The 18931-nt window shown below is 49.4% G+C and overlaps 1 protein-coding gene across 2 annotated transcripts in view; it reads right to left on the bottom strand.

Annotated features, from left to right (window-relative positions):
• Positions 1-754: 754 nt before the first annotated feature.
• SEPTIN4 (septin 4) overlaps positions 755-18931 on the bottom strand; it is a 133029-nt gene continuing 114852 nt past the window's right edge. Inside the window, exons 11-12 of one of the 2 annotated variants that reach the window (XM_075335370.1) lie at positions 15266-15365; positions 755-1694 (exon numbers count right to left, since the gene is read on the bottom strand). In XM_075335370.1, the coding sequence (XP_075191485.1) occupies positions 1635-1694; positions 15266-15365 (160 nt within the window). In that variant the 3' untranslated portion in view covers positions 755-1634. The remainder of the gene's footprint in view (positions 1695-15265; positions 15366-18931) is intronic. The other variant, XM_075335369.1, reaches the window with a different exon arrangement.

An 18931-nucleotide genomic window follows, 5' to 3' on the forward strand; every position in this document is an offset into this window, starting at 1 on the left:
GCGATCACTTTACAGAAACTTTATCCCTCTTTTTGAGTTGTTGTAACCTAATAAATCTAAAGGTACCACTTCTTCCAGTAAACAGAGACTAGAGCAGCAGCGAGGAGATGGCACTGGATTCGGGGAGATTGAGATCTATCTGATTTTATTATTTTAACCCATCGCTGGTCATGAATGGCCTGGAAGCTATAAGAGGAAACCGCTTTAACCTAAAGGGAACCTGTCAAGCACCCATGAGCAGTCCTGGGTGCATATCTCCTAACAGTCCCAGCATATTGTAGCATACATAAAGAGATCTTTTGAAATAGTATTACTAAAGACTTAGTATTACTAAAGACTGTTTTTGAGATGCTAATGAGGGCTGTGACTAGTCACAAGGGCATTAGTTCCCTGGCTAGTCGACCCACCTAGCATGTTATCCCGCCCCTGTGGGCTTACTATCATGCTTTACAACAGCCAGCGTCATGGCATTGCGATACAAAACTGCACATGTGTGCGGCTTCGTGCCCGTAAGCTTTCACTTCTTTGACTACGGGTATATGCATCTCGGCATCAAAGACGCTCACTGTCCATGATCAGAAGTCACCCGCATTTCCGGTCATGCACACTTCTCAGAAGTATATGTATCCAATCTTTGGAGAGGAGTAGTGTGCATGAACAGAAGTGCGGGTGACCTCCGATGATGGACAGTGAGCCTCTTTGAAGCTAGGACGCATACACCCAGCATCAAAGCTGAAAGCTGACTGGTACAAAGCCGCATGCATGTGCGCCTTTATATCACTCTGACATGATACTGGCTGTTGGAAAATATTTTAGCACACCCACAGGGGCAGGATAACATGATAAGTGGGCGGACTACTAACGCCCTTGCGACTAGTCCCTGCGCATATCATAAATGATCCAGAAATATGTTTTCTAAAGATCTCTTTATGTATGCTACTATATCTGGGATGGTTAGGCAGGGATTATAGATATGCACCCAGAACTGCTCATGGTTCTGGTGCACTTGGGACCTGACAGCTTCCCTTTAATGCACAGCGGCATAGTACACCTTTAGTATAGAGCACTATTCTAAAATTTAAGTGTATTGACAGAGAACTAAGTAAATATCATAGAGGTTAACAGCATACTGTAATACAGCTACTCCTTTGGTCTAGGAATTTCAATTTGAGACTCTATGTTTTATAGGGTCCTATGATTTCTGTGTGTCAGTTGGCACATCCCAGTGCTATGAAGGGAGTAATAGTTACATTTAGGATATTTCTGATAATGCCATTCACTAATATGGAATTTAAGGTGACTGCAACCTGTAATATCACTCTAAAAATGGTAACCAAGAGAGCAGACACAGCTTTTCTTGTACTGGGACAACAGTGAGCATGCAATCTACTAACATCTTCAAAGCAGGCAAAGTTTTCCATCTAGTTGCCATCATTCCAGTCTTACTGTCTTACAAAGGAACCTACAGTAACACATGTGCTTATTTTCTTAGCTTATCTATTTTCTAGCCTATTGTCCTCTTTGCAGGCACTATAATGTTTGTAATATTAGATCTTGGATTTGGTCTTTGGGTGGAAGAAAAATAAATAGAGAATTTGAGGTATTACGATGAGTGGAGGTGGCACTGCAAAAATTTATTGAGAGTCTTTCATCTGCTTCTGCATCTTCTGCAGGACCTCCTGCATTCTCCGCAACTGTAAAAGAGATCAATAATAATGAATTCAGTAATAAGGATAGAAAGATTAATGGCGTATTCTAGAGATGTGCAATTTTAATTGAAATCTCGTATTCTCCAAAATAGAGATTTTTTGTTATTCGCACTGAGATAATTCAACACAATGAAGGCCAGCTGCGGCCGCCATGTTGCTGAACCCAAGTAGATCAAGAAAACAGTTAAAAAAATAATATTCACCTTACTGCTCACCAGTCTCCCCAACCGCACAGCCCAACGTCCAGTCCTCGGCTTCTCTTCTTTTCCTTCTCAATTGCATCCATCCTCTTTGGCCTCTATACTACAGGCCTGGACATCTGGCATAACTAGGCCTCTGATATCCCTTCAACTTGTTGTGGTCCACATTGTAACATCACATATTAGAAAGTGTGACATCTGAGTAACAGCATGGTATGTGTGGTGCCCCTGAGGGTCCAGTCGCCACAGAGGTACTGCATCTCACCCAGAGGTGTGGTACCCAATTCCCTGGTAAGGAGGAGGTCACAGGCCGTTGTTCACACATATACACTCTCAGTACAGCTACACCGCTTCAGGCAATGGTTAGGGCGAGATTGCTTCTTAGGGAGAGCACAGTCCCAGAGCCAGTCTGGAGGTGGGGTTAGTTAGTGTGTGGAACACTTTAGAATGGAGTGGAAGAAGGAGTTAAAACATGGAGAGTGAAGGCGAAGGATGGAAAGAAGAGGGAGGTCCTGAGGAGTCGAACAAGAGGAGCTCGCCCTAGGACAAGGAGGAAGAAATAAAGGAAGAAGGGGTCCCAGAGTCACGGGCAGTGAGAGATCCACCCGTGGCCTCGCATCCACCTCCGACGCACCGGTGTGGAGTGACTAGGCCTCAAGGGGGAACAAGCCCCCAGACTAGTGGAGAGCAACCAGGCTCAGCTTGAAAAGCAGACTCCCCACATGTGACACCATTTAAAAAAATTAAAAGGATACCTTTTTCCCCAAAATATGTTGCATTTCCCCAAAGAAGGGAATTTTGTTTACTTACCGTAAATTCCTTTTCTTCTAGCTCCAATTGGGAGACCCAGACAATTGGGTGTATAGCTACTGCCTCCGGAGGCCACACAAAGTATTACACTAAAAGTGTAAAGCCCCTCCCCTTCTGCCTATACACCCCCCGTGGGATCACGGGCTCCTCAGTTTTAGTGCAAAAGCAAGAAGGAGGAAAGCCAATAACTGGTTTAAACAAATTCACTCCGAGGGAATATCGGAGAACTGAAACCATTGAACATGAACAACATGTGTACCCGAAAAAAACAAAAAACCCAAAGGAAACAGGGCGGGTGCTGGGTCTCCCAATTGGAGCTAGAAGAAAAGGAATTTACGGTAAGTAAACAAAATTCCCTTCTTCTTCGGCGCTCCATTGGGAGACCCAGACAATTGGGACGTCCAAAAGCAGTCCCTGGGTGGGTAAAATAATACCTCATGTTAGGGCCGTAAAACAGCCCCTTCCTACATGGAGGCAATCGCCGCCTGCAGGACTAGTCTACCTAGGCTGGCGTCCGCCGAAGCGTAGGTATGCACTTGATAATGCTTGGTGAAAGTGTGCAGACTCGACCAGGTAGCTGCCTGGCACACCTGCTGAGCCGTAGCCTGGTGCCGTAATGCCCAGGACGCACCCACGGCTCTGGTAGAATGGGCCTTCAGCCCTGAGGGAACCGGAAGCCCAGCAGAACGGTAGGCTTCAAGAATTGGTTCCTTGATCCACCGAGCCAGGGTGGATTTGGAAGCTTGCGACCCTTTACGCTGACCAGCGACAAGGACAAAGAGTGCATCCGAGCGGCGCAGAGGCGCCGTGCGGGAAATGTAGATTCTGAGTGCTCTCACCAGATCCAACAAATGCAAATCCTTTTCACATTGATGAACTGGATGAGGACACAAGGAAGGTAAGGAGATATCCTGATTGAGATGGAAGGGGGATACCACCTTAGGGAGAAACTCCGGAATCGGGCGCAGAACCACCTTGTCCTGGTGAAACACCAGGAAGGGGGATTTGCATGACAGCGCTGCTAGCTCGGACACTCTCCGAAGAGACGTGACCGCTACTAGAAAAGCCACTTTCTGTGAAAGGCGAGAAAGGGAAACATCCCTCAAAGGCTCGAAAGGCGGCTTCTGGAGAGCAATTAGAACCCTGTTCAGATCCCAGGGCTCTAACGGCCGCTTGTAAGGAGGGACGATATGACAAACCCCTTGCAGGAACGTGCGTACCTGAGGAAGTCGTGCTATGCGCTTCTGAAAAAATACAGATAGCGCTGAGACTTGTCCTTTAAGAGAGCCGAGCGACAAACCCTTTTCCAAACCTGATTGGAGGAAGGAAAGAAAAGTAGGCAATGCAAACGGCCAGGGAGAAACTCCCCGAGTAGAGCACCAAGATAAGAATATCTTCCACGTCCTGTGGTAGATCTTGGCGGACGTTGGTTTCCTAGCCTGTCTCATGGTGGTAATGACTTCTTGAGATAATCCTGAAGACGCTAGGATCCAGGACTCAATGGCCACACAGTCAGGTTCAGGGCCGCAGAATTCAGACGGAAAAACGGCCCTTGAGACAGCAAGTCTGGTCGGTCTGGTAGTGCCCACGGTTGACCCACCGTGAGATGCCACAGATCTGGTTACCACGACCTCCTTGGCCAGTCTGGAGCGACCAGGATGGCGCGGCGGCAGTCGGACCTGATCTTGCGTAGCACTCTGGGCAACAGTGCCAGAGGTGGGAACACATAAGGTAGCCGAAACTGCGACCAATCTTGAACTAAGGCGTCCGCCGCCAGAGCCCTTCGATCGTGAGACCGTGCCATGAAAGCCGGGACCTTGTTGTTGTGCCGGGACGCCATTAGGTCGACGTCCGGCATCCCCCAGCGGTGACAGATCTCCTGAAACACGTCCGGGTGAAGAGACCATTCCCCCGCGTCCATACCCTGGCAACTGAGGAAGTCTGCTTCCCAGTTTTCTACGCCCGGGATGTGAACTGCGGATATGGTGGATGCCGTGGCTTCCACCCACATCAGAATCCGCTGGACTTCCTGGAAGGCTTGCCGACTGCGTGTTCCGCCTTGGTGGTTGATGTATGCCACCGCTGTGGAGTTGTCCGACTGTATTCGGATCTGCTTGCCTTCCAGCCACTGTTGGAAGGCTTGTAGAGCCAGATACACTGCCCTGATTTCCAGAACATTGATCTGAAGTGTGGACTCCTGCTGAGTGCACGTACCTTGAGCCCTGTGGTGGAGAAAAACTGCTCCCCACCCTGACAGACTCGCGTCCGTTGTGACCACCGCCCAGGATGGGGGTAGGAAAGACTTTCCTATTGACAATGAGGTGGGAAGAAGCCACCACTGAAGAGAATCCTTGGCCGCCTGAGAAAGGGAGACGTTCCTGTCCAGGGACGTCGACTTCCCGTCCCATTGGCGGAGAATGTCCCATTGTAGTGGACGCAGATGAAACTGCGCGAAGGGAACTGCCTCCATTGCTGCTACCATCTTCCCCAAGAAGTGCATGAGGCGTCTCAAGGGGTGCGACTGGCCCTGAAGGAGAGATTGCACCCCTGTCTGTAGGGAACGCTGTTTGTCCAGCGGAAGCATCACTATCGCTGAGAGAGTATGAAACTCCATGCCAAGATATGTTATTGATTGGGTCGGAGTCAGATTTGACTTTGAAAAGTTGATGATCCACCCGAAACTCTGGAGAGTCTCCAGCGCAACGTTCAGGCTGTGTTGGCATGCCTCTTGAGAGGGTGCCTTGACAAGTAGATCGTCCAAGTAAGGGATCACAGAGTGACCCTGAGAGTGCAGGACTGCAACTACTGCTGCCATGACCTTGGTGAAGACCCGTGGGGCTGTCGCCAGACCGAAAGGCAGGGCTACGAACTGAAGGTGTTCGTCCCCTATAACGAAGCGTAGAAAACGCTGGTGCTCTGGAGCAATCGGCACGTGGAGATAAGCATCTTTGATGTCTATTGATGCTAGGAAATCTCCTTGAGACATTGAGGCGATGACGGAGCGGAGGGATTCCATCCGGAACCGCCTGGTTTTCACATGCTTGTTGAGCAGTTTTAGGTCCAGAACAGGACGGAAAGACCCGTCCTTTTTTTGGCACCACAAACAAATTGGAGTAAAAACCGTGACCTTGCTCCTGAAGAGGAACAGGGATCACCACCCCTTCTGCCTTTAGAGAGGACACCGCCTGTAGAAGAGCATCGGCTCGGTCGGGAGGCGGGGAAGTTCTGAAGAATCGAGTTGGAGGACGAGAACTGAACTCTATCCTGTACCCGTGAGACAGAATGTCTCTCACCCAACGGTCTTTGACCTGTGGCAGCCAAATGTCGCCAAAGCGGGAGAGCCTGCCACCGACCGAGGATGCGGAGAGAGGAGGCCGAAAGTCATGAGGAAGCCGCCTTGTTAGCGGTTCCTCCGGCTGCTTTCTTTGGGCGTGACTGAGCCCGCCAAGAATCTGAGCTCCTCTGATCCTTTTGAGTCCTTTTGGACGAGGAGAATTGGGACCTGCCCGAGCCTCGAAAGGACCGAAACCTCGACTGACCCCTCCTCTGTTGGGGTTTGTTTGGTCTGGGCTGAGGTAAGGAAGAATCCTTACCCTTGGACTGTTTAATGATTTCATCCAATCTCTCACCAAACAGTCTGTCACCAGAAAATGGCAAACTGGTTAAGCACTTTTTGGAAGCAGAATCTGCCTTCCATTCCCTTAACCACAAAGCTCTGCGTAAAACCACGGAGTTGGCGGACGCCACTGCCGTACGGCTCGTAGAGTCCAGGACAGCATTGATCGCGTAAGACGCAAATGCAGTCATTTGAGAGGTTAAGGACGCTACCTGCAGAACAGATGTACGTGTGACAGTGTCAATCTGCGCAAGACCAGCTGAAATAGCTTGGAGTGCCCATACAGCTGCGAATGCCGGAGCAAACGACGCGCCGATAGCTTCATAGATGGATTTCAACCAGAGCTCCATCTGTCTGTCAGTGGCATCTTTAAGTGAAGCCCCATCTTCCACTGCAACTATGGATCTAGCCGCAAGCCTGGAGATTGGAGGATCCACCTTTGGGCACTGGGTCCAGCTCTTGACCACGTCAGGGGGAAAGGGATAACGTGTATCCTTAAGACGTTTGGAGAAACGCTTATCTGGATAAGCGTGGTGTTTCTGAACTGCTTCTCTGAAGTCAGAGTGGTCTAGAAAAGTACTCAATTTACGCTTGGGAAACCTGAAATGGAATTTCTCCTGCTGTGAAGCTGACTCCTCCACTGGAGGAGCTGGGGAAGAAATATCCAACATTTTATTGATGGACGCTATAAGATCATTCACTATGGCGTCACCATCAGGTGTATCCAGATTGAGAGCGGTCTCAGGATCAGAATCCTGATCAGCTACCTCTGCCTCATCATACAGAGAGTCCTCTCGCTGAGACCCTGACCAGTGTGATGAAGTCGAGGGTCGCTCCCAGCGAGCTCGCTTAGGCTGCCTGGGACTGTCGTCCGTGTCAGAGCCTTCACCCTGGGATGCATGGGACCCCCCCGGAGCACGGATTTGTTCCAAATGTGGGGGGCCAGGGAGCACTGAATCAACAGTGCCCATGGTCTGAGTTACCGGTCTGGACTGCAAAGTCTCTAAGATTTTTGTCATAGTCACAGACAATCTATCAGCAAAAACTGCAAACTCCGTCCCTGTCACCTGGACAGTGTTCACAGGTGGTTCTCCTTGGGCCACCTCTAGCAGAGACCCCGGCTGAGCAAGAGCTACAGGAGCCGAGCATTGCACACAATGGGGATCAGTGGCACCTGCCGGTAGAACAGCCTCACAAGCGGTACAAGCAGCATAGAAAGCCTGTGCCTTGGCCCCCTTGCTTTTTGCGGACGACATGCTGTTGTCTAGCAATCTAGGAGGGTATATAGCCAAGAATAGCGACCGTACAGTGCAATGTATAGCATACAAGCATAAAGTACAAATGAACACTTCGGCACTAGTGGGGTCAGCACCTCAGGTGCTGCTTACCGCCCGCTCAAAAGCGGATGTGTGGTCGCCAGAATCCCGTGTCTGGGTCTCCCAGAGCTTGTCTCCCCTCTCCAGCTCAGACTGCAAACAGGAATGGCTGCCGGCGTCCTGTGAAGAGGGGCGGGCCGTGGGCGTGCCCCAGACAAAGTGCGGGAAACTGGCGTCCCACTGTGCCCAGTGAGGGGGCTGGAGTATGCTAAGCAGACTCCAGCCCTCGGCGCTGACGTTCTGACCAGCGTCCCGCCCTTCCCCTGACTGGCAGGCCTGGGGGCGGGAACGAAACGGAACTAGGCCGCAAAAGCCGGGGACTCGATTTATAAGCGCGGCCGTCGTATACGCACGGCCAGCGCGGAAGTCCCCGGCGCACCACAAGTCCCAGCCGCGCCGCAGTGTAAAAAACAGCCAGCAGCGGCCGGCGCGGCAGTTCCTAATACATAAACTCACTCAGCCAAGCTGTAGTGAGTAATAGCACCAGCGCGCCGCGCTGCTGCCCCCGGCGCACTAACACACCCAGCAATGCTGGTGTGTGTGTGCGCGATTCGTACGGGGACACAGAGTACCTGAATGTAGCAGGGCCCTGTCCCTGACGATACTCAGCTCCATGTCCAGCAGATCCCAGGGGCTGTGGATGGAGCTCGGCCTCAGTGCCTGGAGACCGATAGGATCCCACTTCACCCAGAGCCCTAAGGGGATGGGGAAGGAAAACAGCATGTGGGCTCCAGCCTCCGTACCCGCAATGGGTACCTCAACCTTAACAAACACCGCCGACAAAAGTGGGGTGAGAAGGGAGCATGCTGGGGGCCCAAGTATGGGCCCTCTTTTCTTCCATCCGACATAGTCAGCAGCTGCTACTGACTAAACAGTGGAGCTATGCGTGCATGTGTGCCTCCTTCGCACAAAGCATGAAAACTGAGGAGCCCGTGATCCCACGGGGGGTGTATAGGCAAAAGGGGAGGGGCTTTACACTTTTAGTGTAATACTTTGTGTGGCCTCCGGAGGCAGTAGCTATACACCCAATTGTCTGGGTCTCCCAATGGAGCGCCGAAGAAATGTTATTTTTTTTCTCAAGGGCAATAGGATAAAATGGACCAAATAATTAGTTGTACCATTTCTACTGAGTATACGGATACTGCATATATGATGGAAAAATGCTCTTTGGGTGTACGGCAGGGCTCAGAAAGAAAAGAGAACCATTCGACTTTTGGAGCGCAAAATTGGCTTAAATAGATAGCGGATGCCATGTCGCATTTGCCGATCCCCTGATGTCACTAAACAGTGGAAACCCCACACAAGTGACCCCATTTTGCAAACTACAGCCCTTAAGAAATTTATTTAGAGGTGTGGTGAACAACCTGAATCCACAGGTGCTTCACAGAATTTTATAGCATTGAGTAATGAATATTAAAAACACTTATTTTTTTCCACAAACATGTTGCTTTTGCCCAAAATGTTAGTGGTAGAAAACTACTATTTGGGCTCACAGCAGGGTTCAGAAGAGAAAGAGCACCAATCGACTTTTGGAGTGCAAAATTGGCTGAAATAGATATCAGATGCCATATCGCATTTGTCGAGCCCCTGATGTGCCTAAACAGTGAAAACTCTCCACAAGTGACCCCATTTTAGCAACTACATCCCTAATGGAATTTAATAGAGGTCTAGTGAACACCTTGAACCCACAAGTGCTTCACAGAATGTTTTAACATTGAGCCGTGAAAATAAAAAAATACATTTTTCTCACAAAAATGTTGTTTTTGCCCAACATTTTTCACTTTCATAAGGGTAACAGGAGAAAATGAAGTAGACAATTTGATGTGCAATTTCTCCTCTGTACACTGATACCCCAGATGTGGTGAGAACGACATTTTGGGTGCACTGCAGGGTTCAGAAGGGAAAGAGTGCTATTTGAATTTTGGAGCTCCATTTTTGTTTGAATAGATTGCAGACGCAATGTCACATTTGAAGAACCCCTGGCATGGCAAAACAGCAGAAACCCAATTTTGGAACCTTCACCTCTCATTAATTTCATCTAAGGGATTAGTAAGCATTTAAACCCTCACAGAATTTTATAACATTGTGCTGAGTAAATTAAAATTTCCCAGTTTTGTCAATACAATAGTACTTTGGCCCAAAGATTTCAATTTTTAAAAAAGTAAGGCCCTGTGCCCACGGGACAAATTTGCTGCGGAAAACCTGCGGATTTTCTTGATTTTCCAGACAAATCCGCAGGTTTCTCGCACGTACAGGCACTCCCCATGTTATCCTATGGGATTTGGGGAGTGCTGTTTCAATGCTGCGGAATTTGCACCTGCGGGAAATGCTGCGGATTTCCCGCAGCCGCAAAGAACTGCATTTCAATTATTCCTGCGGATTGTTCCGCATGATCTCTATACTTCCCTACCTTGATTGAAGACACTGGAGACTCTTACTTCGGTGTAGAAGAGCGGGACGGAGCCAGGAGTGGGCTGCAAGAGGTGGGCGAGGCCTACACGAGCTGCGGTCAGGTGACCGGCCGAGCTCCGGTCATGTGACAGCCAGAGCCCGTACAGGCCTCGCCCATCTTCTCTAGGAGATGGCCGGAAATCAAGTTGTTGTGCGATACAGGTAAGTATGAACTCTCCGATCACTCCAGCACTTGTTCTGCATTGAGGATGCAGTGCCCAAGCCATGATACTGTATCCTCAAAGCAGAATGCCCACAGCATAGCCGCAGGACAGTCCGCTGGACTTCCGCACGAAAAACGCAGCACAACTCTGACAAAGTTGTGCTGCGGATTTCTGGGAGCTCCTGCGGAATGTCCTGCGTATATATCCACAGGTCACTTTCCCTGTGGGCACCTGGCCTAATAGGAGAAAACAACTGGTATAATTTGTTACACAATTCTTCTGAGTTTGTCAATACCTAATATATGGTCAAAAACGTCTTTTGAGGCACACTGCAAAGTTCAGAAGGGAAGGAGTGGCATATTGAAGTGAAAATTTTGATGGAATGCTTTTTACGACAAACATTTTGTTTTAGCCTCAGATTTTCCATTTTTACAAGGGAAAATTTCTGCTGTGCGTGGCATACCCCATATGTGACTGTACAGTACTACTTAGATATGATGAGACTTACAAGGGAAGGAATGTGTGCTATTTTACCCTTGGAGCAAAGATTTTCCTAGAAAAGTTTTCGGACTACATATACAGATCCTATAAATGCTGGAAGAGCAGAATTTTCCCTCAAGTGCCCCCATTTTGGAAATGACACCGATCTGTGAATTTATCCACAGTTGTACTGACTATTTTGACTCCATGGTTGTTTTCCAGAAATAAGCAGCAATGGATGTATAGCTCCCCACGGGGCAGGTGTGTTGGACCTACTCATAGCCGGGGCGGGGGTGCAGATCCTAAACGTCGTCACGGGGTGGTTTGGCCTGGGTCCGTTGCCCCGAGGCGTACAAGAAGGGAAAGATGGAGGTGGACAGGAGGAAGGAATGGGGGATGAAAGTGGTAGTCGGAGGTGGAGGACGGAGGTGACGGTTAGGAAAGTGTATTAGGATGATCGTGACGCCACCTGTCCTATGCGGCCAGGGACGGGCCACCGCTGCAGGGTCTCTTGCCAGGGCATATGTTGGGATGCAGCCGGGATGGTGTCGCTTCCCACAGGCGGAGCGGGATTACCCCGGGGAGGATGATGAAGGACGGGTGTGGTGGTAGTCCCCATTGGAGCCTCAGTGCTGGGCGTCAGTTAAAGGAGAGGCAGAGAAAGGGGCTGCGGTTCCAAGTCTTTTTACTCACAGGTTGTTCAGGCGCTGCCCCAGAGTACTGTTCTCTGCCACGATGGGCTCCAGCCGATCCCGGATCCATTGGCAGTCACCACCGGTGCCCATGAAAGTGTGTTAGTGAAGTGTTCCTTGGTTGTTATCCGGACCCCGGCCTGAGCCTCCTTCTGCAAGCCGCGGGCCCAAAAAGAGAGAGAAACACTAACTCCAGTTGTCAGTGTAAGGCGGGCTTTGCACAGTACGACATCGCAGGTGCGATGTCGGTGGGGTCAAATTGAAAATGACGTACTTCCGGCATCGCATGCGACATCGTAGTGTGTAAAGGTTCGATGATACAATTAACGAGCGCAAAAGCGTCGTAATTGTATCATCGGTGCAGCGTCGGAGTAATCCATAATTACACTGACGCGACGGTCCGATGTTGTTCCTCGCTACTGCGGCAGCACACATCGCTGTGTGTGAAGTCGCAGGAGCGAGGAACATTTCCTACCAGCGTCACTGCGGCTTCCGTAGGATATGTGGAAGGGAGAAGGTGGGCGGGATGTTTACATCCCGCTCATCTCCGCCCCTCCGCTCCTATTGGCCGCCTGCCATGTGACGTCGCAGTGACGCCGTACGACCCGCCCCCTTAATAAGGAGGCGGGTCGCCGGCCAGAGCGACGTCCCAGGACAGGTGAGTCCATGTGAAGCTGCCGTAGCGAAAATGTTCGCTACGGCAGCTATCACAAGGATATCGCAGCTGCGACGGGGGCGGGGACTATCGCGCGCGGCATCGCAGCATCGGCTTGCGATGTCGCAGCGTGCAAAGTACCCCTTAGGCTAAGTTCACACTTTGTTTTGCATCAGTCACAATCCGTCGCCTTGAGGAATTACGGTATCCTGCAAAATATTTTGCAGGAATCCAGTTTTTCCCCATAGACTTCTATTAGTGACAGATTGTGACTGATGATGCTGCGTTGCATTCGCTGCGTCGTGGTCAGTCATTTTTTAACTGACCGCCGGGCGGGAGCAACGCAGCCTGAAACGTTTTTTTGAGCAGCGTAATCCGTAGGATTTTGCTGCTCATGCTCTCTCTGGCTCCCTGCACACGTAACCAGGATACACATCGGGTAACCAAGCAATGCGCTTTGGTTAGTTACCCGATATTTACAGTGGTTACGTGAGCAGGGAGCCAGCGCTAAGTGGTGTACGCTGGTATCCAAGATAAATATCGGGTAACCAAGCAAAAAGTGTTTTGCTTTTTTGCTCCTGCACTCCGCATGTGGACACACTCACACACACTCACACACACTCACACACACACACTCACTTGTCCCCAGCCCTGCAGTCCCCGCAACACTGACGGCCTCAGCGCCACGGCCCCGCTCGGCTTTGCCCTCTCGTGCTCCACCCCCCTCTCTCTCCGCCCCCCGCACACAACGGAGTCTGACAATGATTTCTGTTCTTTGTCATCCGTTGTACAACGCATCAGTCACATGCGTCAAGCAACGCATGTGACTGATGCAAAACAACGGACATGTGAACCTAGCCTTAGGTGTTCTCCCAAGGTGTGCCCAGGAAGGTTCTGTCTGAAGTGTGTTGGTTGCGCCTACTTCTACACCATGTAGTGCCCGCCCCCATTGGTTGTCTTAGCGACTGGGAAAATCCCATGCTTCGTGATGTCTTATTATCCTGTCTGCCCTATTCCAACCCCCTGTGAGTCAGCACTTTACTGATGTTTGTGTGTGTTTTGGTAAATTAAATGGGTTCTCCTCACTATATAAATTCAAAACATGTGGATTCTAAATGTATATTAGGTACACTGAGGGGCTTAGAATTGAGGGGGGCATTTTAATTTGGAAGCGTAGGTATTGCTGAGCTTCTTTTTGGAGGAAGACATGGTGCTTTTCCAGAGCCTTTGTGTTACCAGTAACATGGAAGCCTATATTTCCATTCACAGATGACGGACCTGAGTGGAGGCTTGTTTTTTTTTGTGGAATGAGTTGAAGCTTTTATTGGGAACAATTTACAGAACATTTTGGATCACATTTTTCCTGCTCTACGCAGAGCACTTGCCTTGGAAGTACATCTAAATCTCCGAATGATGTGATTCAAATGACACTCCCGAGGGATCTATTCACTATATTGTGAAGTGTCTTAAAAACTGATGAAGGGTGAAGTCTTAAAAACTGATAAATCAACTCTAAAGTATTCTATTTAATTGTGGGCCAAATTCATTAAGCATCGTGCATTGTTTATGTACTGTACACTTAGATGATAAATTTGGCATAAATAACCACAGCACAGCTTACAGCACAACAGACTTCAAAAATTCTTGTCATAATAAATTTCCTTTTAAGTTTATATGACCTTTTTTTTAATTTATTATGTTATGGTAATTTGTGGCAAAAGAAGGCTATGTCTATGGTCAGACAAGGCACAGAAAATGCTAAAAACACATAATAAATGAGGCATCATTTCTCCGTGCTGTGTTCCCATCCTTCTTGTGACATAAATAATTATATGAACACTGCAGCAGATTGGCTGTTGTGGTCATGTTACATTGTCCATGTGGCATGCATTTTTTTTTAACTATTTTATGCACCACCAGGAGTGGACAACCCCTTTAATAAATCTCGCCTAATGTAAGTTTAGTAGAATGGGGATTTGTATATTCAAGTAATGATGTAGCCTATTTAGACAACATCTCTTTAGATTGATACCACCTCGTGATCATGTATGTGATCATTGAGAATTTGTCTCTTCTGGTCATCTACAATTAGATGCAGAAGAAATTTTGGATTATTGTAAGGCTTCATGAAATCTGAAGATTACCAAAGGATTTTGGGTTGCAATATAGTGCCGAGCATTAGAAAGCTGAGTTTGCATCCTAGGTCATGGGACAATAGCACCAAACATACTTCAAGAAGCGCCCAGAAATGGCTGGAAACAAAGCGCTGGAGAGTTCTGAAGTGACCACAATAAGCCCAAATCTAAAGCCGGCGTTACACGCTACGATTTATCTGACGATATGTCGTCGGGGTCACGGTTTCTGTGACGCACATCCGGCATCGTTAACGATGTTGTTGCGTGTGACACCTACGAGCGACTCCGAACGATCACAAATGGGTTGAAAATCGTTGATCGTTGACACATCGTTCAGTTTCAAAATATTGTTCGTCATTTGGATCACAGCAGACATATTGGTACGTTTGACACCCTGCAACAATATATCGTTGAACGATGTTGCGTCGTTTTTGAGATCGTTACGTGTGACCGCTAATAAATGACCTATGTGCAATCTCGGCAAATCGTATCAACGATCTGGGAGTGTCACATCATTTAAGAGATCGTCAGATAAATCGTAGAGTGTAAAGCGGCCTTAAGTCCGATTCAAAACCTGTGGAGAGATCTTAAAATTACTGTTGGAAGAAGGCAACTTCAATATGAGAGACCTGGAGCAGACTGCAAAAGAAGAGTCCAAAATTCCAGTTAAGAGGTGTAAGAAGCTTGTTGATGGTTATAGGAAGCGATTGATTGCAGTTATTTATTCCAAAGGGCGTTTAACTAAATATTAAGTGGAGGGTGCAAACAATTTTGTCTGGTCCAATTTTGGGGTTGTGTGTGAAATTATGTCCAATTTCCTTTTTTCTCTCAGTTTTTTTGTGTTGTTCCAATACACACAAAGGAAATAAACGTGTAATTTACAATGGTTTTACGGAGAAATACTTAATTTTCTGGAACAATTTCAAGGGTACAAACACTTTCGGCCTTAACTGTATATAATATATATATAATCTTACCTCCTCATCTTTCTCACGGATGAGTTTCATTGTCTCATGCTCTGGTGATGGAGGCACGCTGGGAATTGGAAAATCTGTACCACTTTCTCGAGTCAATTTACTGTACGAAGAAAACAGAAGAGCTTAAAAATGATGATTTTGCTGATTGCTGAAATGAGCAGATAACAGCACATGTAATCATTTGCACAAATGTCCTTCCTTACCTTTTCTCTTGGTTCAACAAAAGTGTGCTGCAAGATTACTAATTTTGAAGAAACAAATTTGGGGTAATACTTTGTCACAAGATGTCAGTCTAACATATATATATATATATATATATATATATATATATAAAATATGTATATACAGTGTATATGATTTTGCATGTCCCGTATCTGCTTGTAATGCCAATACTGCCACCATGTGGGTAGATGACCACATGACATGCCAAGGCATTTATATAAGTGGCCAATAGAGTGGTCTTGACACCTAACTGTTTATACTGTAGAGGACATTGTGGCCCACACTCACCACGAGGGGTATGGTTTGGGGGAGTTTGAGGGAGAATGATGCTATGTCACCCACTCACCAGGGTAGTGGAGCGCGGCTCCTGGTACACTCACAGTTAGCACCCATATCGAAGCGCTGTACAAGAATGTGAGTGGTATCAAGTGTGGGGTGGGGGAGAAGGGAGCCATCTTATCCAAACTCACTCTCCTGTGTCCTGCATTCAGCAGAGTGGGATGTACCACCTGAGGTGGGCAGTACCATGCTCTTCGGCTTCTGTGCACACCGGTTCCTGCTGCATTCCGTACCCACATGGAAAAGCTGTACAGGGATGGACAATGTGATGGGGGTGCAAACACAATGGCGTTCATGCTTAGGGATTTCCTGTGCCAAGATGATTCCACAACTATATTCCTAATTATAATAAGCAATTTGTGTGAGCATGGATATTGCAGTCCATGCACTGAGACATGTCTGAAGTTACTCAATGTGAATTTGCACACTGTTAGGATTCTCCAATGTTGCAGGTGACAGCAGATTGTTACGTGACCGCAAGTATACGATTTCCTCAATATAAGTAAATTGAGTCAGATCGAACACATCTAGTTGGAATGTGGCAGTAAGAATGCAAATTGCATACTTGTGGTCACTTGACTGACAACTGTCACTGGCAATACCAGAAAATCTTGACAGTATGAGCTGCGCACAATGAAAGTACTAACGGATTCAGGAGTCTGCAGTTACCTAGAGTGACTGCAGACTTTTAAAACATGTATGGCCAAACTCCTTTAAGTGAATGTAGTTTCATTTAGGGCCTGTTCACAAAACATGATGCCAGTAAGTGAACGAGCTTCCTGAAGTCTCATGCACATGTGGCGCCCCTGACCTGGTCAGGCACCACTGAGTACTGCACCCATGCTGGGGACAGTACAAAACAGGTAATCCAGAAGGCTGACCGAGGTGTGACTACACAGGCGCATAGTGATCAGGTCTCACACATTTACCTTTGAGAGGACCCCTGGGGATCCCAGGAGGGGGCGAAGCCTCCATCTCCACTCAAGGGGTGTGGTAGAGAGCCTGGTTGCTAGGTGACGTAGGCAAGAACAGGAGAGGAGGGAAGGGTGAGCCGAAAGCAGTTGAGTGGTGAAGTTCAGGGAGAGCAGAAGCAGACCCTGTAGCTCTACACAATTCTGACAACGTACGCGCAGTGACTACCGACGGGGGAGAACGGTCACCTGGTAGTGCTGCCCGAAATCCACCCACAGCTAAAGAGAGAGCAACGGAGTGGAAAGTAAGGAGACTGTCAGGGAGATACCAGGCCCAAACGGGTAGCAGGTCCCAGTGCAGGGATAGATCCACCTGTCCTTTGCCAAACCTGCATGAGGGGGCACTTTACACCCCCAAGACAACACCACAGAGTCCGCAGCCACGTAGCAAAGTGAGGGCCCATAGCTCACAGGAGGCAAGCAGCCGGAGTGACCTGGTCCAGGCTACAAGCAAACGGGCCAAAAAGAAGGGGAGAGAGGCACCAGCAACTTCCCTGGGCGACCCCAGCAGGGCTTCAAGCAGGGGTTACCCCAAAACACAACGGGCTAAGGAAGGCGAGTTGGTAGTCATCCTCACAAGTCAGCCTGAAGGACACCTGGTTCCAGCCTGGTTTATCCCAGCTACGCCCGGGTTACTCACCCTGCCACCATCAGTGAGTAAAACCCCTGAAAGACATCCTGCTTGTGCGTGTGAGTCATTCTGCGACTTGTAGTTCCACACACCTACACGGGACCCTGGGGCATGCCTCACTCTCAGGAGGCTATTACAACTGACTGCACCCACTATCAGCCCCAGGCACCCCTAACCTGCAGTGGCGGTCTCCACTGACCGCAATTCTGAGAGTGGCGTCACGACAATCAAAATAGAGGATTTCCTACCTGTGACAAGATCCAGCCGCGTGGAGTCCCTGAAGGTAATGCACAGCTGCACCGACACCGAGCCTCGGGGCCCCACATATCTGGCGTCACGAACAGGATAAGGACTAGACCTGTTCAGACAGGTGACCATGTGCCTGGGCGGTCCGCTTGGAAAATTGGAAGCGCCGCCATATTGCCACCATGAAAAGCGCGCTGAAAAACAACAGCAGCCCGCGCTGGGAGAAGTTACCGCCCACGAAGAGGTGTGGCTACCCAGAGATCCCCTGAAGGGTCCTGGTCTCGCAAGTGATGAGAGCGGAGGCGTTCAGAGACGTCGGGAAAGAAAGGGAGCCGGAAGCCTGCTGCTGAGAAAAGATCTGCAGAGCAGCGACGACGCGGTGAAGATGGCGTCTGAAGATAGGAGCCCAGAGCCGGGTTCCGCTGCCTGGTGGTCCTGGGAGCTTGCCCAGTTCAGTAACCGACTGGAAGCGAGGATCGTGCAGCAGATCCGAGAGGGACGTGCGGAGCTGCAGGAAATCGCTGAGGCAGTTGAGGCCTATGAGGAGAGAGCTGCGCTACGAGTGCCCCACAGGACGGCTCAGGTCCCGATGGTGGCACTGATGGGTGAGTCCTATATTGCCCCTGCCAGCGCGAGTGCCCCGACTCCTGCTGCCACGCCCGCGGTCCCTGAAGAGGCGCCCGGCGCGGCAACGCTGAATCAGGCCGCAGAAGCGCCCAGCCCGGCCCGCACAGATCCCATCGCAGCTGCGGCGCAAATCCAGGCCGCAGAAGCGCCCAGCCCGGCCTGCACAGATCCCATCGCAGCTGCGACGCCAATCCAGGCCGCCGCAGCGATGCCCTGCCCGGCCCGACAAGATCCGGTCCCTGCAGCGACGCCAATCCAGGCCGCCGCAGCGATGCCCTGCTCGGCCCGCCAAGTCCAGGCCGCTGCCACGCCAGGCTCGGCCCGCCAAGACAAGACTGTACAATTATTTACCCCGGCCTGCAAGGCCAGAGCAGACACCGCTCCCCAGCCCAAGGAAGTCCCTGCTAGGAAGTCCCTGCTGGGGGAGGACCCCGAATACTGGAAGCTGAAGGCTGATCTAGAGGCCCACTTCCCAAAGGAGATCCGGTAGAATTCACAAAGCACCAAGGAGAACGCGGATGGTACGCACTAGATGTCACACCATGCCCCAGAAGTCCCTACAGTAAACCTGCTATCTCAACAACAGAAGATGAAGATAGAGATACAGAACAAGAGAAAGAAACAGACGAC

Source organism: Anomaloglossus baeobatrachus, chromosome 2 (assembly GCF_048569485.1).
Source record: "Anomaloglossus baeobatrachus isolate aAnoBae1 chromosome 2, aAnoBae1.hap1, whole genome shotgun sequence".
Lineage (NCBI taxonomy): Eukaryota > Metazoa > Chordata > Amphibia > Anura > Aromobatidae > Anomaloglossus > Anomaloglossus baeobatrachus.